The sequence below is a fragment of the Gossypium hirsutum genome, chromosome A09 (assembly GCF_007990345.1).
Source record: "Gossypium hirsutum isolate 1008001.06 chromosome A09, Gossypium_hirsutum_v2.1, whole genome shotgun sequence".
NCBI lineage: Eukaryota > Viridiplantae > Streptophyta > Magnoliopsida > Malvales > Malvaceae > Gossypium > Gossypium hirsutum.
Genome location: NC_053432.1, coordinates 80,332,234 through 80,356,911, shown reverse-complemented (window position 1 = coordinate 80,356,911; position 24,678 = coordinate 80,332,234). Strand labels below are relative to the sequence as shown.

Sequence of the window (24,678 nt, the reverse complement as noted above, 5' to 3'; positions counted from 1 at the left end):
CTGACATTGGAACTCCTCCACTAGTTTTGTTCCTTTCCCTTAACATAATCCACACCAAAGTCATAATTATCATCATCATCATCCATAGCTTCATCCCCTGAGGTTAATTTATTTTTGGCTTTTTTCCTTCTCTTATTCTCAGCTCTTTTCATCTTTGTGTTCAGCATGCCTTCTACTGCATACAGCTTCTCATTTTGCCTGCTTGTGGCAGATTTTGACTTTGCCTTTTCAGCATCTTCTTCTTCAGAAGCCATCTGCTCATCATTACCACCATTAACTGATGTATCTTCTTGCTTTTCATCACCTTCAATTGATTGCAAGCGTTGGGCATTATCCTGTGGTGCGCAAATATCCAACAGATTTATATAACACCATTAGTTCAAGCTATTCCATCTATTAACATGCAAAACTAAGATTAAACCACAAAATGTCCTCAAACAGCAATTATAAATTATCTTATATGAATTCATATAAGAACATTTTATTATTAAGAATTTTATGAAATTATATATCATTATTAAATTATATTTAATATTAATTATTTTAAATTGTATAAATTCATATAAGAAAATTTATTATCAAGAATTTTATGAAATTATATATTATTATTAAATTATATGTAATAATAATTATTTTAAATTATACAAATTCATATAAGATAATTTATTAGTTATAATTATTTTAAATTTTATTAAATCATATATTTTAATTAAAATATATTTAATATTAATTATTTCAAATTTTCTTTTATAGTATCATATATTATGATTTGAGTAAATTCATATAAGACTATTAATTATTAAAAATTTTATTAAATTATATATTTTAATTATAATATATTTAATAATTATTATTTTAATTTATATTTTACAGTATCATATATTATGATTTGAGTAAATTCATATAAGAATATTAATTATTAAGAATTTTATTAAATTATATATTTTAATTAAAATATATTTAATAATAATTATGTTTAAATATGATTAAATTATTTATTATTGATATTAATAATCTCATTAAAATTTAAATAAAATAATTTACCAAAACAAATTTCTGCTAATTATTAAGAATTTTATTAAATTATATATTTTAATTAAAATATATTAAATAATAATTATGTTTAAATATGATTAAATTATTTATTTTTGATAATAAATAATCTTATTAAAATTTAAATAACAATAACAATAATCATTTACCAAAACAAATTTATGCTAAGGGTATTCTGGTCATTTTAGTTTTCTCCATTATGCTATTACACCTCTATTACATTCAACCAAACACAGTTTTACTATTACGCCTCTATTCCATTACATTCAACCAAACAGTTGATTTGCTATTACACCTCTATTCCATTACACCTCTAATCCAATACACCTCTAATCCAATACAGCGAACCAAACGTGCTCTAAGTATCGGGGCTTACCTTGGGGATAAAGAGGATGAAAAAAAAACGCCTTTTAACCTATTAAAACTCAAATATTTGCGGCGTTTTTATTTAAAACGCCGGTATAGGTCAACTTTTAGTGGCGTTTTTTCTTACAAACGCCACTATAGCTCATTTTTGAGGCGTTTTTTCAAAAACGCCACTAATGCACAATTTTAATATTTTTTTCATTTTTAACATATATTTTTCTATGCTTTTTTATTTCAAATTTTCCTGCTGAGATTATCATTTTTTTAAATTTTTTATTTAACTTTGTAACTAAAATATTAAATTTTAACTTTTTAAGTTTTTAATTTCAACCTTAAAACCCTAAAACTATAAACTCTAAACTCTAAACCCCAAATCCCAAACCTAACCCAAATTATAAACCACAAAACCCAATCCACAAACTTTAAACCCTAAAACTCTAAATCTCCTTAACCCAGTATAACCCTTAAATATTAAACATGTATACTCTTAATTAAACCCGCTAACCCCTAAACACTAAATATAACCCTAAATTATAAACTCTAAAACCCTAAAACAATAAAAATAAAATCTTATTGCTTTCCAGCTAAAACCCTAACGTTAAACTCTGATAGCATAACCCCTAAATCCTTAAACAATGCTAAGACCCTGACCCTATACCATAAACCCTAAACTATAAGCCCCAAAGTACACTACACCATAAACCCTGATTAACCCATAAAGTATAAATCATAAACCATAACCCATAACCCTAACCTCTATCCCTTAAACCCTAAACCACAAAACATAATTCATAAACCATTGACCCTTAACCCCTAAACTCCTAACCCCTATCCACATAACACTTAAACTTTAATATCGCTAAACACTAAGATCTTAGACCCTAAATACTAAACCCCAAATAATAAACTTTAGAACACTAAACCCCTATCCTCTATCCTCTTAACCTGGCCCATATAAATCCCTAGCTAACACCTAACCCATAAACCTTAAACCCATATATATCCCTTAATCCTAACCACTAACCACTACCACTAACCACTAACCACTAACCCTTCAACCCTAAACCCCTACCCTTCTAAATTATAAACCTCAAACCCTCAATCATAAAACATAAATCATCAAACCTAAATCATAACCCTTAAACCCATAACCCCTAACCTATAAAAATATTAAATTTAAAAATTAGTTTAAATAGAAAATTTTAAATTCATTTAAAAAATAAGTTAGACTGAAACATTTAATACCTGAGTTTGGTCTAATCCGTTTTCAACTTCATAATATTTTATATATATACTATGTAATTTTATAATTTATAAAAAATAAATTTATACTAAATGTATAATAGTAGTCTAATATAAACATTAAAATAATATTAAGATAACTATATAAAAAATTAAATAAATAAAAAATATTAAATTAAAATGACATAATTATTACAAAAATTAAAAATATAATATGATTGTACTTAAAATAGACTTAGGTTAATCATTTGTAGGTATTAGTGGGCTTTAACAAAATGTTAAACCTATATTTTAAACCCTACTAAAAATAAATTCAAACAAATATAAAATATATAATATCATATTTAAACAAATATTATATTTAGCACCCATAAACACCTAATATTGAGTAATAAAGAACTAAAAAATGTAATGATTTTGTTGTCTTTTACTTTGTTAAAGAAAGAAAATGTGTCTGCCCCATAAACTGTAGCGGCGTTTTTCAAGAAACGCCGCTAATGCCATTGAAGTTCAAACAAAACGACGTCGATCTGCTTAATATTTTCGCGGTGTTTTTACAAAAAACGCCGTTAAAGATTGATATATTGCGGCGTTTTTAGTAAAGCGCCGCTAATGCCATTGAAGCTAATTTAAAATGACGACGTGCTGCTTAACCTTTTAGCGGCGTTTTTACAAAAACGCCGCTAATGGAGCAACCTATAGCGGCGTTTTTAACAAAAATGCCGCTAAAGTGTGAGCTATTGTGGCGTTTTTAGTAAAGCGCCGCTAATTTCATTGAAGTTCATTTAAAACGACGTAGTTTTGCTTAACGTTTATCGGCGTTTTAGAAAAAAACGCCGCTAAAGTTTGATCTATTGCGGTGTTTTTGGGAAAACGCCGCTACTGCCAATGAAGCTCATGTAAAATGATGTCGTTTTGCTTAACCTTTTAGCGGTGTTTTTAAAAAACGCTGCTAAAGGTCGACCTATTGCGGCGCTTTTTTAAAAACGCCGCTAAAGCTCCATCTATTAGGTTTTTTCCGGCGTTTTCTTTTAAAACGCCGCTAAAAGTCTGTTTTGGTGTAGTGGCAGGTCTAAAATAGGTTTAGGATTGTCTTTTGCAAATATAGGCAGGTTTGAATAAAATGTGAGGCCCATATTTAGAGCCAGGTTTGGGCAACTATAAAGTATGTTAATCATGCTTAGGCCCGACCTAACCATGAGCACCTCTAGTTTGGCCTCAAAAATAATAAAATTTTGATTTAGTCCTTATAAAAACTATAAAGATAAATGTTAATACAATGATCAAAGTATATTTTAACTCTCATAAAAAATGTGTAACTCGATCTTGTTCATTCCTCCGGAAAAAAAATGAATTCCACCTTAAACCACATCTAAAAGTCATTGCAAATGTTCTAATTTTACACTACAATATTTAATGCCCTTCTTGTATTATACAAGGACACATAATGTGATTGCAAAATTTAATTGTTAAAAGTACATTTTGTTAAAAATACATTTTACAATATATTTAATGCCCTTAATGTATGTTGCATATTTCTTTTGTTGAATAATTATTCGTATAAATTTAAAATATGATAATGGAGATGAAAAATGGTTGACACGAGGTATAGCAAGGGAGGAAAGTAAGGGGGTGTAGGTTGTGGTTCTTGGAGGTCGATTCACTTAAAAAGGCGAAGAGTTAAAAAGCAACAAGAGGACAAGTTGATTACTTGAAGAGAGAATGATTATCCGAGGTCACTTTAGGGTGTTGAAAAATGGATCTCTTTTTCATCGTTGGGAAGATATGTATAAAATAGGTTCTTTAATTTTGCTCACTAGCATGATGTGACAGAATAAACACTCAGCCTCACTAAATGCGTAAAAGATATTTACAAACGTGAGGGATATGCACAATGGGACCCATTCTATTATGTATTCGATCAATATAAAATTGCTATGGTCAGGTGGACCCCTCATCAACTTGAAAGTATATTCACACCTAAGAGTGTTTACACCTAAAAAGCGGATGCCTAAAAAACAAATGTTTATCTTGTTATCGAAGAGTGAGAGAACTTGTCAAGAATACTTATCCAACGGGTGATCCCAACAACGAAAGGATGCCATTCCTCTAATTAGGACAGAAGATCAATTGGTGGATATTTCACATTACATTTTCAAACTAGTAAGAATATGGATCAGATTAATATTAAACCCAATTACAAAAAAAGGCCCAACATTATGCCTCTTATGATATGCCTAAATAAATGAATCAAGCCCATTATTGTAACTTGTGGATCCATCTATTATTAAATACACAATTTCAATCATGTAAACAACCTCAAATAATATAAATTAATCTCTAATTAAGTTTGATGTTGTACATTAATTCATTGATAGATTATGCTTCACTGACAAATTATAGTATGTTTTGTTATTGTACTCTTTAGAGGCATCTTTATTGATACCTTCCCTACTTTCTTTAATCACTTCTCAATTATTTAATATTGTGATGAAATCAAACTAACAATATCTAGTGAAGATTTAGTGTTTGCTGATACTGAATTGCTGTTATTTATAATTATCAGTCAGTACCACACCCTTCAATATTCTGTCTCATAATATTTCATCATTCCCTTCTTAGGAAATTCAGGCTATGACACCTTAGATTGTGATAGTTATGGGTAAAAGTATGATAGAGGCTTTTGTATCAAGAGTTATATTGTATTTTTTCTTTTTACATAAAAAAATGAGTAAATTAATCCATATACATTAGATAAAAAAGCAAATTGGTCATTCTATTAAGATTTTATCCATTTCTACTGTTAAAAATTGGTCTTTATACGTCAGTATGATGTACATATCACTATATGGCTATTTTGACAAAGGGATCAAATTTTTAATAAAAATGACCGATTTGTTTTTTTATCTAACGTACAAAGGTTAAATTATCTATTTTTTAAAAGGAATAAAATAAAATCTAACTTCTCGTACAAAAACCTCCATAATGTTTTTACCGATAATTATATATTATATATTACTTTTCTTCAAAATTGATATATAGTATATAAAACCAGACGAGGGTGTTCTTGTATTATGGAATCTATATTTGTTACATATTTATAGTATTTATAATATTATATATAAATTTTTGCATTCTAAAAAGGTCGGTGGAAGTTGAGTTTGTGGCAGCATCATGTTAAATTCTTTGAGTGTAACAATACGTTAATGATGCCATAAAAAGGGTTTCTCTAACTTCTAACTAATCATTCAATTGTTTTGGAGGTTAAAAATTGTGCATATATTTAAGCCAATATTTGGTATTACCTTTTCATAGGATTTTATGTATATATATATAAATTTGGTGGAGCCTCGGATTTAAGCATAGATTAGGGATGTTGAAAATTACTTTGTTTCATGTCCGGTCTACATTGATGATTTCATTGAGATTACCGATTATTATTTTATATATCATATATAGGAACAAATGCATGAACTTGGCCTCCATGGGAGCACCTACTTGGAAGTTTCATATGATGGCTAGTGGTGAATTTGGAGGAAAATAAACTATAATTAATGAATTTTGTGACATTTAAATTCCTTTTGTTTAATATGTAAGGAGATTGGATTGTGTTATCATTCCTTTAAATTAATCAAAAAATGTTTTGTCAACTAGTGATATTAAAAGGGTAAATAAATGAAGAGTCTTATCTTGAAATCTGAATGTATTGTAGGTTGACCTATTAGTTAGATGCAACCAAGGCATTAATTAGAATTTTTTTTAATAATATCGATCATATATGTTTTTTTTAATGTTTAAAAATATATACCAACTCATAAGTAGGAGTATAATACGTTTCAGCGCATTTGAACTAACGTTATCATACATTAATAATAATAATATCCATATCAATTGAACTACGACTCAATCAACAATTAGAATTTATTTATTATTTTGGATGCGAAAATTCCCTGAAACCAAACAAGAAGCACTTGTCCTATAAAGAAAAACGTTCCAATCCAACAATTGACCAAATTTTTGGATTCAAGCTCCGACTAAAATGCATTCAATAATATAGATAATATATGCCACATCATTTAACCATTTATTGGACACCAAAAAATTCAACCAAACCATAAGTTAATATCTCCAAGTTGCTCAATTCATATTTATATTATCAAACTCAAAATAATTTAAAAATCTTAAAAAAAAAATCTGAATCTAAGGGTTTTGACTTTAAATTTAAACTTAAAAATCTTATTAAACTCCATAAATCTCACTGTTTTTAATCTCAATTACAAAAGTGAGTAGTTTTGAATTGGGTTGTACTTAGTTGACGATATGAGTTACCAATGAAATGACATTACTAAACACAAGTTAAAAAGAGTCGATAATAAAGACTAGTAACAAAACTCCAATGACTTTCGTCACTCCACATACTCTTACATAGCACTAGGTTAAGTCACTCTCACATGTCGCTACGATCTTTGTGCCAACTGCCAAGTGCCCAACCCCCAACTAATTTCCAACCATAACCTTTGAATGTATTTGGGTCAATCTTGGTGTTCTAACATTAGGTTTAAAAAATATTCTTCCACCGATCAAAAACATTTAACTTTTGCTATCAAAATTGCGTGAAAAGCAGTAAAAATTGATACTTAGGTATTTTTAGTTTTTAAGTTGTGTTTGAAAGTAAAAAATTGATTCATATTTTTACATAATTATTTAAATAAGAAGATAAATGTATTTAAATATATTTAAATTTATATATTTTTATTCTAATAACAATATCGATGTCAATTGAATTAAAGATTGATTTAGTAATGTTTTTAAAAAACGTTTTTAAAGAAAACTTAAATATTTTATTTCTGCGTTTAGCCAATTTTTAGCGTTTAAAAAATATTTTAGTTAAAAATACTTTTATCTTTAAAACGCTTTTTATATAAAAAAATATGTTTAATAAATTATACTACACCTTTCAAAAACATTTCTTTTAATAACACTTTTCAATACGCTATTAATAAAGGCTAGATGATGGTGTGTGTTGGAGGTTAGGTGGATGCAAGAAATGGAATTGACATTAGTGATTCCTGTCTTAAAAATCTTATTTATTGGTCCTTTTAAAGTACGAAGGGACAATTATGAGCATCAACAAAGTCCTTCACTACCTCTTTACTCTCCATTACTTAGAAAGTGCTCCTAACGCGCCTTCTTCATTAATCATTATGCTTCATTTCTTCAAATTATGTTAGAATTGTAGATGTAGTATCTCTACTTTAATTTGATAATTTTTTATTTTTAAAATTCAAAAATTTTAGTTGGAATTAAATGATAGCTATTAAATTAATTTAATTAATTTTTGTTATTTTTTTAAATTTGATGTATCAAACAGATTATCGCATGTGCAATGCTATAGCTATTTTGTTATTTTCACATATTATCCACACACAAAAATCAATGAAAATATTTAACGATTGCCGTTCATATTAAGACTGAAATTTTTAAATTCAAAAAAATATAGTCACAAAGAATGATCTAATTAGTGAATGTAGACTAAATATATAACTTCACGTATAATACAAGACTAATGACATAATTTAACCAAATAGATTTAATTAGTACTATTAGGTTAGGACTAAAATTTTAAAATTTGAAAAGTATAGAAACTAAAATTGATTAAATTAAATTATAGGTACTAAATACACAACTTACGCAAAGTACAAGGTCTAATAGCAAAATTTGCCCTTTAGCTTTTATTTTTGGGTAAACTACATTAGTAGCCACCCAACTATTCAAATTTTTTTCCTTTTTAGTCACTAGTTGTTAAATTACTAATAAAAAAATAAGTTGATAACTTTTAAAATTAGTATAATAGCAACTTTAGCTTTCAACATTATACATTATATAATTTGATCAATTTTACAGTTTTACTTTTATTTGTAACACAATGTATAAATGTTGAAAGTTAAAATTGTTATTATGCCAAAATTAAAAATTTGCACATCATCTTTCCATCAACCGGTTAACATCTGGTGAACAAAAAAGAAAAAAAATTGAATAGTTGAATGACAAAAAAAAAAACTTACCAATAGTTGGGTCAATTACTTTTTAGAACCAATGTTTATCATTTATATATATTTTTTTATGATTAACTCTTCCAATAGCATTATTTTTAATTATTTTAACAAATTATTTGTAAGATTTGTATTTGAGTTTTTCCTTTAAAAAAATGTAATACAACTTATTTCCGAAAATTTTAAATGGTTTAATAGGGTTTGGCTGACTAGGTTTATATTTAGAGCAACTAATCTTTTTGTGATTTTATGAGAAGTATTTAGGATGTTTCTGTATTATAGGAATTACGTTAAATTAGTTCTTTTATTAATAAATAAATTAATTTAGTCTATCTATTATTTAAAAAAATTAAATAGGTCCAAATTAGAATAGAGTTAATATTTGGTGTATAAAAAATATCTTAAAAAATATTTTCAATTATAATTTTATTCCAAATAAAAGATTTTATTTATAAAAATATAAAAATTTAAAAAAAATTAACTTATACTAAATAGTAACTTATATTTATTTAAACAGGAAACTTTAACTTTATTCCAATTTGATTTTATAGTATATGAATTAAATTGATTCATTTAATAATAAAGGGACTGATTTGATCTGGTCTCTATAATATAAGGATCTCCTATATACTTTAACTTATTTTATGGGTAGGTTAGCTCAAATTATAAAGAAGATGTTTCAAGTAAAATAAATTTATTTAAAATATGTATTTATAAAAAGTTTATGTAAAAAACAAATATTTTGGTTGAAATGGTAAAATTAAGATTTTAGAGATCATAGTGTTGTAGTTCAAATCTCATCAAGTATGAGTAATTTTTTAATTTTTTTATTTAAATTGATTTCAATATACTTTATATAAAAATATATAAAAAGCCCTCAAATTAATATTTTACTTTGTAAAAAGAATAAGTTTTAATACATTTTGCAAGTAAATTTGTGTCTAGTTATCTAGTCCGATTAACTTAATCAAGGATTTAAACATAGTATAAATAGATAATAATAAAAAAAGTTGAGATTGGGGTTTTAAGCAATGCTTTAAAAACTAGATTGGTGGCCAAATTAGTCAAATCGCTATTCTCGGTCCAATCAAAGATCCAAAAATAAATTAAAATTAAAAATTAGTCAAATATTAAAAAAAATTAAAAATTTATAAACCAATTCAACCAATCAAACTGTTAATTTTTGTCCCAATTTTCATTGTTTATCGATTCTAAGCAATTCATTCAGAGATCAATTCAATCTCTTTGTCCGAATCAATATACTGACCAATTCCTGATCCAACTGACCGATACAATCTAGTTTTAAAAACATTGTTATTAAGTTGATATTTGTGAAAAATAATTTCTTTTACTCAAATATTGGAGTTCAATGCATGATTTGATCACTACAGGAGGTTGCACCCTATATGTTAAGTGGAAAGTACTGCAAAGTACAGTTAATAGGTCTTTCATATGTGAGACAAGTGGTGCTCGAATTCTATGCAAATCTTTTGAGGAGCATCATTGATAACCAAGGCAAACTCTACTAGAAGGTATTTGTTCGTAGAAGGTGATATGACTTTACTCTTGCCTTGATTAGAAAAGTGTTCAATTGCTACTGTCAAAACATAGTTGAGCTGGATGAATCCTTGGACACTACTGCCTCTATCATCACCAACAATGTTCATATCACCTACCCTAAGAAGGGGAACATTCAAGCCTCATCCCTGGCTACTACCTATGCAACCTTTTTTAGTGTTGGCAATAGAAATTGGCTACCCAATAGCCAAAGGGATACAGTGAGTAAGAAAGTTGTATTGGAGATGGTTGAATTCGATCTTGTTCAATTGGTTTTGAAGAGGTGGTGAAACATGCTTAGAAAGTCCATGCAAGGTATCTCTTGCCTTTCCCCTATTTAATATTTCAAGTACTAATCCTTCATAATCCGAGGCTTGTGTGTGCCATTAAGCAACCTGAAAGAGTAATGGTTGAGTTAAAAATTTCGCTAAAGCAGCTTGAAGGCAAGCACATCTCTACTAATCCAACTGATCAACTGTAACACCCTCTAAACCTATCCCGTCACCGGAACAGGATTACGGAGTATTATCGGTCATTATAGTTCGATTACAATTAAAACAAAATAATTATTACACAGTTCATAAAATATTTCTTATTGTTCTTTGAATGGACCTTTGAGACCCAAGATGGAAGATAAACATAAATCGGGACTCAATCGGAAGCTTGTAAAATTTTTTGTGTAATTCTCAAAATTTTCCTTTTTGAACAGTACCACACACCCATGTGGTTTAGGGGACACGCCCGTGTGGGCACACCGTGTGGCTCAATTCGAAGCTAAAATTCAAGATGCAGGGGACACACGGCTTAACTACACGCCCGTGTATAAGCCGTATGTCTCACACGGTCTGGCCACACGCCCGTGTGCCAAGCCGTGTGGACTCACAATTAGCCTTAATGTCAAGTTTACCGACCCTGGAATACAATAACACTAAACAATCCAAAAACATACATTCAATCACTTCAACTCACATTCAAATATATTTTCAACTTGTCAAACTAGACATTTTATACGACTATATGATAAGTCTTTTAAGTATTTCACATACGTTATCAAATAACCCAAATTCATACCAAATAGACTATTTCCTACCCTATACCATTACCAACTCTAAATTTACTTATTTCACTATTGCATTCACAATTCAAAGTGACATACATAAGACTTCCTAGGTACATGCCATTACCAATAATTAACATACTTTACCTCATTGAATTCGGGATCGGCCTAGGATGTTGATTCAACGGTCTGGCTTTAACTTACCCTGCGCATGGAAACAAATTGTACGCTGAGTATGAACTCAGTGGTATTTCTATAATCCAAACACTTAATAATATGAAAATATAACATTTACTTAAAAATCATATAACAATCACAATTATTTAATTGTTCAATTCGTAGACAAATTCCTTATACTAATTCAATTCTTGTCATCTATTAACCCAATAGCTTTTCACAATAAATTCACAAATCATTAGAACAATAATATTCTTCATTCATATCTAATTCAGATATACTTAGTTCATGTGTCTTATTCATACTTTAGTTCACTGTTCAATTTCAATAAATATTATTCAACAATTCACTTGCCAATTAATATTCTGTACTCATTCATTCCAATAACAGTTAGTATTTTCAATATTAATCACTTTATCAATATCATTCAGTAACGATCAATTGTTCAGTAACAGTCAGTTATTCAATAACAGTCATTTATTCAGTAACAGTCATTTATTTAGTAATAGTTAATTATTCAATAGCAGTCATGTATTTAGTACCTTTATTTACCCCTATTAACATGACTTGGACCTGGATGGATACATGGATCCAACCAAACACACCAGTATGGCACATTGTGCCTCATCGGCGTTGCCGGAGAAAACAGTAGCAGTATGGTACATAGTACCTCATCGGATTAAATCGAAGTAATAGTAACAGTACGACACACGAAGTGCCTCATCGACACAAAGTCGAAGTAACAATACGACACTATTAGTGCCTTATCGACCCATGGTTGAAGTATCCCTGTACACTTCCAATCCTATGGCATGCCAACTATATCCGACTTAGCCCGAATACTGTTAATAAGGTTTTCAATTTCACTTTCAAAATTTTTTTTTCAACCAATACACATTTCAATTAATCACATATATTCTCAAATCAATACAATTCACTTTACCTTCCAATAACAAATATTTAAATTTCACAATAATCACATATTCATAATTAATTTCATCACATTCTCAATTAATATATTTTTCAAATATAACATACATCCAATATTCAATTTTCATATTAACCACATATATCCATATAAATTCAATTCAATAACAATTACTAATACTTACCTTAATTTCTTACAATAACATATAACAATTAATAATTCAAATTCAAATTAATTACCAACTCAATTTAAATTCAATACCAATGCTCAAATATCATATAAATTATAATTTCATAAATACTCAATTCAATATCAAAGATACTACACTTACCTTAATTTTCTTACCATAAACATTTAAATTAAAATATAACAATTAATAATTAAATTCAGATTATAGAAATACAAACCGTAATTTCTCGAATTATTTTTCGTCAACTTTCTCTTTTCCTTTCTTTTTCGATGTCTCGGATTCCTTATTAGCTACGAAATAAAAATAATTTATATTATTAATACAACACTAATTATAATAAATAATTGAATTTCTATTCAATTTACACCTTATTTTCAATTATTTCCTAATTAATTAATTCACTTTACTAACTTAATTCATTCTTCATTCTTATTCAAATTCCTATCAAATTCAACCTAACTATCAAGTGTTCATAATAAAACCCTAATTTAAAATTTCTTTCAATTTAATCCCTGAACCGAGACTAACTTTTATTCTTTACATTTAGCTCAATATTTCCATTCAAATTCCACTTTAAACTAATTTCAACTCTCTAATTTCACCATAGGACCATAATTTTGAAATTCTTTCAATTTAGTCCCTACTATTCAAAACTTATGATTTACCTTACAATTCAATCCTTATTTCACTTCTAACTTTAAATTTTATCAACTTAACCCTTAATTCTTTAATTTATTTAACATGAACCATATCTAGAAATCTAATATCTTTCAGAATATCAACTTAATTTCACCAAAACCTTATTCCAAGGCTTCTAAAACATCAAAATTAAGTAGAAAAGGCTAAATTGACTTACCTATTAAAATTTAAAGCTTCAAAACCTCAATCTCTCCCTTTTTCTTTCTTTCCCCTTTCTTTTCCCCATTTTTGTCTGAGCATTCCGTTTCTTTTCTTTGTTTCCTTTCTTTTTCTTTCTTTATTAACTATATATATAATATAATAATAACAATACAATATATATTAAATATCTTTTAAATAACAAATATTTATTTTACATTTGTATATCATCATCTCTATACACTTGTCATAATTAAATTTATTTATTATATAAATATCTTATAATATAATTACTTAATTAATAAATATCTTTTATAAATAGTAAATATCTATTAGTAATTAAATACAAGTATTACAAGTGTATGTATTTTTTTATTTACACACTTATATCAAATCATCACCACACATTTGTCTTTATTTATTTTATTTATTTATTTACTTTATTTAATTAATATAAAAGAATAATATAATAATAATAAAATATTTACTTAAATAATAAGTAAATACATACATGTATTACAAATGTATATACAATATTTATTACACATGTGTTTTATTTTTACCACACACTTGGCACTCATTTTGGCTTATTTGCTTATTTAGTCCCTTCAATTTTCTTTATTCTATAATTAAACTTTCATACTTTATTCAATTTAATCCTTTTATCTAATTATCCTTAATTTAAGCTAATTCACTTCATTAAACTCTAATTAACCACCCACTTAACTTCGTAAATATTTATTAAAAATATTTACGAATCCATTTTTCAAGAATAGAGACTTGAAAATACACTTTTTCGATAATCATAAAATTCGGGTTGTTACATCAACTTGGTGATGAAGAGTAAAAACTTGAAGCAATAGAACCTAAAATGGAAGATGAAGTGCCTACTTCCATAAACACTTTGAGCAACCCTATCAGGTTCAATAGGAGAATAATCGACCACTTTTCTTCTTCCATTGACTCTCATAACCCAGTTATTGCCAAACTACGCATAGAAATTTGAGTTATCCAACATATTTGAGATAGGGAGATAGCTTTGCATAATGTTTTGCTAGCTCGCCCCAAGCAGTGAAGATTTGGCATTTATTTTGAATAAAAAGGGGGAGTAGTGTGATAGAAGTTGGAGGTGTTGATTGGCGATGGAATTTGGTAGTTATTTTGCTACTCATATTGTTAAAGGGAGAGATTCTTGAGGTAAGTTTTTGAAGTAGTTGGTTAAGTGCCACTGAAGATTGGATTGGATCAGATCGAATCAAGCAATTAGATCCCTTGGATTATGAAGAATGAAACGAGTCACATTAAAGACGCCATTTGTAACACCCCTTACCCAATACCGTTGCCGGAGTCGAGCATGAGGCGTTACTTGACTTAACTTAAAAGTTCGGGCATAAAAATTTACTTTCAAATTTAATTTCATCATTCATAAGAAAGCTGTCCACCTGTACAGTAGTCACTAAAATAATTATAATTCAAGCTACGAAACTCGAAATTTAGATCCGTAAATTTTTCCTGAAACTAGACTCATATATCTATTCACCATAAAATTTTCAGAATTTTTTCTTTAGCCAATTAGTACAGTTTATTAGTTTAAGTCTCCCCTGTTTCACTAATCGACTATCCTGACCACTCATCGCTAAAATTTAATTATCTCTTATTACAGACTTCATATGGTGATTAAACTTATTTCTACTGAAAATAGACTCATTAAAGAATCTATACATATAAATTATAACTCATAATTCCTTCTGTACAATTTTTAATGAATTTCTAAATTCAGAACAGGGGACTTCAGAAACATTCTTGCCCTGTTTCACTAAAATTCAAATATCTAAAAGTATATAATTCTTTTGCTTACTCCACTTCTTTCATATGAAAGTAGACTCTTTAAGCTCTAATTTCATATCTCACTCAACTTCTAATTCTATTTCCACTATTTTTGGTGATTTTTAAAATTTACATCAATGCTGCTGTCCAAGAACTGCTCCATTGCAATTTTTTAAAAAAAAATTCAATATAACCCCTTTATAATTGTCTAACCTTCCTTGCAATTTTCAAATCACAACCAATTCCAGTATTTCATCTACTTCATTTAAATACTAATGAAGTTCAACCAATCAACCATTTCAAACTAAAAACATGTATATATTTCGATATCTAACGTAACCATAACATTCAAATTTACTTTTTACTTCAATTCCCTATACATGCCATATAAATCCAAAAAGTTGCTTAACATAATCTACCGGAGTATATCTGGATAGTGTGATTCTTGATGTAGATCCGATCCTCCGAATGTATAAATACGTTAATCTACAAAAACAATAAACACACACATGTAAGCTTATAGAAAAGCTTAGTAAGTTCATAGGAATAAAACATAAATCTTACCAAACACTTGTACACTTATACAATATACACCATTACTAAATTTACCTGTCAACCACAATCTTTGGTGAGTTCCTTGGTATAAACTCACTACTACTTATTCTTTTACCATAATTCCTTTGGGCCCATTTATCACTTACTATCCTTGATCAAAATTAAGGAACGGTTACGGAAAATTGAGTACTTCACTTTCACTTTGACATATGACCTCTTATCACTTGTCCTTGATTAGATAAGTGTAGCTAGGCTACCACTTATCACTTTGCCACTTGATCAGATAAGTGTAGCTAAAGCTACCACTTATCACTTTATCACTTGATCAGATAAGTGTAGCCACTTATCACTTTGTCTCTTGATCAGATAAGTGTAACCACTTATCACTTTGTTTCTTGATCAGATAAGTGTAACCACTTATCACTTTGTCACTTGATCAGATAAGTGTAGCTAAAACTACCACTTATCACTTTGTCACTTGATCAGAAGTACTCAAATCCGGCGTTCCACTTAATTTGATCATTTATTCGATTTTCACATTTTTATTTTATTCTCACTTCAACAATAAATGCATTTCATCATACATTGTATAATTCATGAAATTAACATTTAATCATTAAATTTCAGCCATATGAACTTACCTGGGTCGATTTGCAGAATTTGCAAAAGTTTAGGGACTAATCAACTACTTTTTCTTTTCCTCGGCTTGCTTCGGGTTCTCGATCTAAAATACAAATTTATTCATTCATCAGCATATAATTCTATTCTAATCCATTTCACAATTTATGCCCTTAAGTTTTCGAAATTACACTTTTACCCCAAACTTTACAGTTTTTACAATTTGGTCCCTACTCAATTAACCCCTCAATTGATCTAATTTTTCTCAATTAACACCTTTTCCAACTATTTTAAACTACTACATAGCCTTTCATACTCAAAACCGCAACACCAAACCTTAATTCTCAACTTTTTCACAATTAAGTCCCTAAAATCAATTTCTATCAAAATTACTTAATAAAATCATCATATAACAAAATTAAAGCTTTAATTCCATGTTCATTCATCATATACTTCCAGCATGTATTCATAGAAACTTTCAAAATCAGCCATGAAATCAAAAACTAATGAAATAATTAGTTGGGCCTAATTGTAAAAGTATCAAAATCACAAAAATTAGAAGAAAAAAATCAAGAATTAAACTTACATAATTCAAATATATGAAAAACCAGCTTGTTTCAGACCTCCTATGGCGTTTTTACTGATAAATTGTGAAGAGATCTCTAGATTTTTCACTTTTGTCTTTGTTTTAAATGTTTAATTTGTTAAGTTTCCAATTTTGCCCCTATTTCTACTTACATTCTGCTGATTTTTCTTACCCAACCGTCCAGCCCATAAAATTTGGGCCTAATTGCCTTTTAAATCCCTCCTCATTAGTCACTTAAGCTATTTAATCACAATTTAATAAATTTTACACTATTTTCAATTTAGTCCTTTTTAGTTAATTAACTATCCAAACGTTAAAATTTTCTAACGAAACTTTAATACCAACTCAATGACACTCTATAAATATTTCTAAAAATATTTATGGCTCAGTTTAAAATCTTCGAGGTCTCGATACCTCGTTTTTTTATTTTAATTATTTTAATATTTATTCCTAGTACACTATTCACTATTTCAAAAAATTTTCTAACTTCACATTTAACTTATACTTACTAAATTTATAATATTTTCTACTCGTTTGTCAGATTTAGTGATCTCGAATCACCATTCCGACACCACTGAATATTCAGGCTATTACAACTCTCTCCCCCTTTTAGGAAATTTCGTCCTCGAAATTTCATACCTGTGAATAAATTAGGATACTGAGATCTCATCAATTCCTCCGTTTCCCAGGTTGCCTCCTCAGATCCATGTCGATTCCATAACACTTTAACTAGTGGTACACGTTTATTCCTCAACTCTTTAACCTCCCGAGCTAAAATTTTCACCGGTTCCTCTGAATAAGTCATGTCAGGTTGGAGCTCTATTTCCATATGAGGAATTACATGTGATGGATCTGATCTGTACCGTCTCAACATAGACACATGAAACACATTATGAATCTTTTCAAGTTCCGGGGGCAAAGCCAATCTATAAGCTACCGGACCGATTCTTTCAATGATTTCATACGGCCCGATAAATCGTGGGCTGAGTTTTCCCTTTCTGCCGAACCGCAAAACTTTCTTCCACGGTGACACTTTCAAAAATACACGATCACCCACACTAAACTCTATATCCCTTCTCTTCAAATCTGCATATGATTTTGCCGATCGGAGGCAGCTTTTAAACAATCTCGAATAATACGAACTTTTTCTTCAGTTTCCCGAATCAAGTCCACTCCCACCAGTTTCGATTCACTTAATTCAGACCAATATAATGGAGTTCTACACTTTCTTCCATACAGAGCTTCCAACGGTGCCATTTTAATACTAGTTTGATAACTATTATTATAAGCAAATTCGACTAAAGGTAAATACCTTTCCCAGCTACCGCCGAACTCAAGTACACAACACCTTAACATATCTTCTAGGATCTGAATCACTCGCTCTGACTGCCCATCTGTCTGAGGATGAAAAGCTGTGCTGAAATTTAATTTGGTGCCCAGAGCCTCCTGTAATTTACTCCAAAATCTCGAGGTAAATCTCGGATCTCGATCTGAAATAATAGATATCGGTACCCCGTGTAACCTCACTATCTCTGACACATATAACTCCGCTAACTTCTCGAGCAGATAATCTGTTCTGACTGGAATAAAATGTGCTGACTTAGTTAACCGATCAACAATCACCCATATCGAATCTTTTTTCTTCGAAGTTACTGGTAATCCGGATACAAAATCCATCGTGACATGTTCCCATTTCCACTCTGGAATCATAATGGGCTGTAACAACCCTGTCGGCACTTGATGCTCAGCTTTCACTTGTTGACAAATCAAACATCTTGCTACATATTCACAGATTTCTCGTTTCATTCCAGGCCACCAATACATTTTCTTCAAATCACACTACATTTTTGTACTTCCCGGGTGAATAGAACACATACTACTGTGAGCCTCTGATAAAATATCAATTTTCAAGTCTAAGTTATTCAGAACACATATTCTATTACGATAATATAACATACCATTTTCATCAATGGAGTATTCTGAGCTTGACTTATCTTGAACCATCTGTCGTTTTATCATCAATTTTGGGTCATCATCCTGTAACTCTCGAATCCGTTGAAAGAACACAAGTTTAGCCTTTAATTCTGCTAGTACAGAACCATCCTCATTAATAGATAAATGAGCATTCAATGCCCGTAGTGCAAATAATGATGATTTCCGACTAAGTGCATCTGCTACGACATTTGCTTTCCCTGGGTGATAGTCAATAACAAGATCATAATCTTTCAGCAACTCTAACCATCGTCTCTGTCTCAAATTTAACTCTTTCTGAGTCATTAAATACTTCAAGCTTTTATGATCAGTATACACATAACATTTCTCACCATATAAGTAGTGTCTCCATATCTTCAAAGCAAACACGATCGCTGCCAATTCCAAATCATGTGTAGGATAATTTTTCTCGTGTGGTTTCAGTTGCCGAGAAGCATATGCCACCACTTTGCCTGACTGCATAAGTACACAGCCCAACCCATTCAGAGACGCATCACTATATACTACAAACGGTACACCCGATTCTGGTTGAGTCAACACTGGAGCCTCTGTCAACATCTTTTTCAACTGATCGAAACTCCGCTGACATTCATCTGACCACATAAATTCAACATTCTTTTGTAGTAATCGAGTCAACGGTAAGGTAATCATTGAAAAATCTTTGACAAATCGGCGATAATAACCTGCCAATCCTAGAAAACTCCGCACTTCAGTAACATTCTTCGGAACTTTCCAATTTACCACTGCCGTTACCTTACTTGGATCCACTCTTATTCCATCAGCTGATACAATATGACCCAAAAACGCAACTTCATGGAGCCAAAATTCGCATTTGCTCAATTTCGCATATAACTGTTTCTCCCGCAAAATCTGTAGTACAATCCTTAAATGTTGTGCATGTTCAGCCTCTGTCGTTGAATATATCAATATATCGTCAATAAATACAACCACAAATCTATCCAAATATGACTGAAAAATTCTATTCATCAAATCCATAAAAGCAGCAGGAGCATTGGTTAAACCAAATGGCATCACCAAAAATTCATAATGACCATATCGAGTTCGGAAGGCAGTTTTCGGCACATCACACTATTTAACTTTCAACTGATAATACCCAGATCGAAGGTCTATCTTGGAAAATATTGCAGCACCTTTCAACTGATCAAACAAATCATCAATACGAGGCAAAGGATATTTATTCTTTACTGTTACCTTATTCAACTGCGTGTAATCTATACACAGTCTTAAAGAACCATCCTTCTTTTTCACAAACAAGACAGGTGCTCCCCAAGGCGACATACTCGGTCTAATGAACCCTTTATCTAATAACTCCTGCAACTGCGCCTTCAACTCTTTTAACTCAGCTGGAGCCATTTTGTACGGTGTTAATGAGATAGGAGTTGTTCCGGGGATCACATCAATTACAAATTCAACTTCTCTATCAGGTGGTAGACCGGGTAACTCTTCAGGGAACACATCAGGAAATTCATTCACCACTGGCACTTGTTCGAGCTTTAAATCAGAACCTCGAGTATCTAGGATATAGGCCAAGAATGCTTCGTTGCCTTTGCGTAATAATCTCTGAGCAGAGAGAGCTGAAATAATTCTGACTGTATCATCCATATTTTCAGACCCAACTGAGATTACATCTCCTGTTTGACATTTCAAACTGATTTTCTTATCACGACAATTCACCACCGCATCATGTCTCATTAACCAGTCCATCCCCAGAATAATGTCAAATTCCCGAAAGGGTAACAACATCAAATCAGCGGGAAATTCATAGCCTTTCACTTTCAGTGGACAATTACGACATATCAAATTAACCATCACACTATGACCTAATGGATTTGTGACTTGTATATCAAATTCAGTGGACTCAACAGATAAATTCTTTTCAGATGCTAACATAGTGCAAATATATGAATGAGTAGACCCAGGGTCTATCAATGCATAAACAATAACATCATAAAGATAGAAAGTACCAGCAATTACATCAGGAGTAGTAGCCTCTTCCCTTGCTCGAATGGCGTAGGTACGTGCTGGTGCTCTATTCTCTGATCGACCAACTGATTCCCTCGTACCCGAACGGGTAGTCCCTGTAGCACTGCTCTGGCCTGAACGTCTACTTCTTTGGGGAATGGTTCTCTGTATCTCTTTCTGTTCCACTTCATCTTTTTGCAACTGGGGACAATCTCGAATAAGATGATCAGTAGCCCCACATTTATAACAAGCTCCCATCTTAGTCCTGCATTCTCCGAAATGATACCTTCCACAATATTGACACTTAGGCCGGGAAGCATTCTGAACGCTGCTCACACTTGCTGTAGGTCTATCGAATACCCTGAAATCAGATTGTCTTGGTCTATCTCTACCCGATCTTCCCGAAACTGATGTAGTTCGACTAATTTCTTCTCTAGATTTCTTCACTGGAAAATCTGAAAATGACTTAGAAGCACCTCTTTTGAATAGCTCTTTACTTTTCCGATCCCGCTGCATTTTTCTGTTGTATACTTCTTCGAGCTTTTGAGCACGGTCTGACAGAACAACGAACTCTCGTATTTCATTACCCCCAATCATCATTCTAATTTCATCATTTAACCCTTCTTCAAACCGGATACACATTTCTTCTTCAGTAGGTATAATGTCTCGGGCATATTTGCTGAGGTAGACAAATTCTCTTTCGTATTCAGCTACTGATTTATTTCCCTGCCGTAGGTCAAGAAATTCCCTTTTCTTTTTATCCAAATACCGTCTGCCCACATATTTCTTCTTAAATTCATTTTGGAAGAATTCCCAAGAAATTTTCTCTGCCGGAACCACAGCCTCGATCGTCTCCCACCAACTATAAGCTTCTTCTTTCAACAGAGACACAGCACATCTCAAATAGTCATCTGGTGAGCAAGCCATTTCTTTAAAAATTCTTATCAAACTCTGTAACCAATATTCAGCTTTGACGGGATCATCATCAGTCCTTCCCCGAAATTCTTCGGCTCCAAGTTTTCTAAGCCTTTCCAATGGAGAACGCTTACTAGATTCAGTCGTTGTAGGAGGTGGAGGAGCAACCGGGGGTACCATCGATGGAGCAGTAGGGGGAGGAGGTGGTTCAGCCTGATTTCTTTCTTGCCTCATTTCAGTATACCACTGATTCATAATCCCATAAATCATATTCTTTAATTCTTGCTCTCGCATTTGGGAAATCGGAACATCACTGATTGTTCTTTGTTCAGAATTTGGTATTCTACTGTTAACTTCTTCTTGCTCGGCACGTTCAGGTATATCTAACATCTTTATAATTGGAGAATATCTATAAAAATAACAAAGATTAGATCGGATCATACACATCACACTATCACAGATTTATATGGCATGTATTTCTAAACACTTTACACTTCACACATATTCCGAGAACCGGCTAAACCGGGCTCTGATACCAATAAAATGTAACACCCCTTACCCAATACCGTTGCCAGAGTCGAGCATGAGGCGTTACTTGACTTAACTTAAAAGTTCGGGCATAAAAATTTACTTTCAAATTTAATTTCATCATTCATAAGAAAGCTGTCCACCTGTACAGCGGTCACTAAAATAATTATAATTCAAGCTACGAAACTCGAAATTTAGATCCGTAAATTTTCCCTGAAACTAAACTCATATATCTATTCACCATAAAATTTTCAGAATTTTTTCTTTAGCCAATTAGTACAGTTTATTAGTTTAAGTCTCCCCTGTTTCACTAATTGACTATCCTGACCACTCATCACTAAAATTTAATTATCTCTTATTACAGACTTCATATGGTGATTAAACTTATTTCTACTGAAAATAGACTCATTAAGGAATCTATACATATAAATTATAACTCATAATTCCTTCTGTACAATTTTTAATGAATTTCTAAATTCAGAACAGGGGACTTCAGAAACATTTTTTGCCCTGTTTCACTAAAATTCAAATATCTAAAAGTATATAATTCTTTTGCTTACTCCACTTCTTTCATATGAAAGTAGACTCTTTAAGCTCTAATTTCATATCTCACTCAACTTCTAATTCTATTTCCACTATTTTTGGTGATTTTTAAAATTTACATCAATGCTGCTGTCCAAGAACTGCTCCATTGCAATTTTTAAAAAAAAAATTCAATATAACCCCTTTATAATTGTCTAACCTTCCTTGCAATTTTCAAATCACAACCAATTCCAGTATTTCATCTACTTCATTTAAATACTAATGAAGTTCAACCAATCAACCATTTCAAACTAAAAACATGTATATATTTCGATATCTAACGTAACCATAACATTCAAATTTACTTTTTACTTCAATTCCCTATACATGCCATATAAATCCAAAAAGTTGCTTAACATAATCTACCGGAGTATATCTGGATAGTGTGATTCTTGATGTAGATCCGATCCTCCGAATGTATAAATACGTTAATCTACAAAAACAATAAACACACACATGTAAGCTTATAGAAAAGCTTAGTAAGTTCATAGGAATAAAACATAAATCTTACCAAACACTTGTACACTTATACAATATACACCATTACTAAATTTACCTGTCAACCACAATCTTTGGTGAGTTCCTTGGTATAAACTCACTACTACTTATTCTTTTACCATAATTCCTTTGGGCCCATTTATCACTTACTATCCTTGATCAAAATTAAGGAACGGTTACGGAAAATTGAGTACTTCACTTTCACTTTGACATATGACCTCTTATCACTTGTCCTTGATTAGATAAGTGTAGCTAGGCTACCACTTATCACTTTGCCACTTGATCAGATAAGTGTAGCTAAAGCTACCACTTATCACTTTATCACTTGATCAGATAAGTGTAGCCACTTATCACTTTGTCTCTTGATCAGATAAGTGTAACCACTTATCACTTTGTTTCTTGATCAGATAAGTGTAACCACTTATCACTTTGTCACTTGATCAGATAAGTGTAGCTAAAACTACCACTTATCACTTTGTCACTTGATCAGAAGTACTCAAATCCGGCGTTCCACTTAATTTGATCATTTATTCGATTTTCACATTTTTATTTTATTCTCACTTCAACAATAAATGCATTTCATCATACATTGTATAATTCATGAAATTAACATTTAATCATTAAATTTCAGCCATATGAACTTACCTGGGTCGATTTGCAGAATTTGCAAAAGTTTAGGGACTAATCAACTACTTTTTCTTTTCCTCGGCTTGCTTCGGGTTCTCGATCTAAAATACAAATTTATTCATTCATCAGCATATAATTCTATTCTAATCCATTTCACAATTTATGCCCTTAAGTTTTCGAAATTACACTTTTACCCCAAACTTTACAGTTTTTACAATTTGGTCCCTACTCAATTAACCCCTCAATTGATCTAATTTTTCTCAATTAACACCTTTTCCAACTATTTTAAACTACTACATAGCCTTTCATACTCAAAACCGCAACACCAAACCTTAATTCTCAACTTTTTCACAATTAAGTCCCTAAAATCAATTTCTATCAAAATTACTTAATAAAATCATCATATAACAAAATTAAAGCTTTAATTCCATGTTCATTCATCATATACTTCCAGCATGTATTCATATAAACTTTCAAAATCAGCCATGAAATCAAAAACTAATGAAA

The 24,678-nt window shown here is 30.6% G+C and overlaps 1 protein-coding gene across 1 annotated transcript; it reads right to left on the bottom strand.

Annotated features, from left to right (window-relative positions):
• Nucleotides 1-20: 20 nt before the first annotated feature.
• On the bottom strand, nucleotides 21-23,444 carry LOC107912785 (uncharacterized). The gene is made up of 5 exons (XM_041076231.1): nucleotides 23,413-23,444; nucleotides 21,024-22,345; nucleotides 20,565-20,690; nucleotides 19,747-19,946; nucleotides 21-335 (listed from the first exon to the last, which is right to left on the bottom strand). Exons 2-5 carry the CDS (start codon nucleotides 22,324-22,326, stop codon nucleotides 21-23), a joined length of 1,944 nt encoding a protein of 647 aa, XP_040932165.1. The 5' UTR covers nucleotides 22,327-22,345; nucleotides 23,413-23,444.
• Between the last annotated feature and the right edge of the window lie 1,234 nt (nucleotides 23,445-24,678).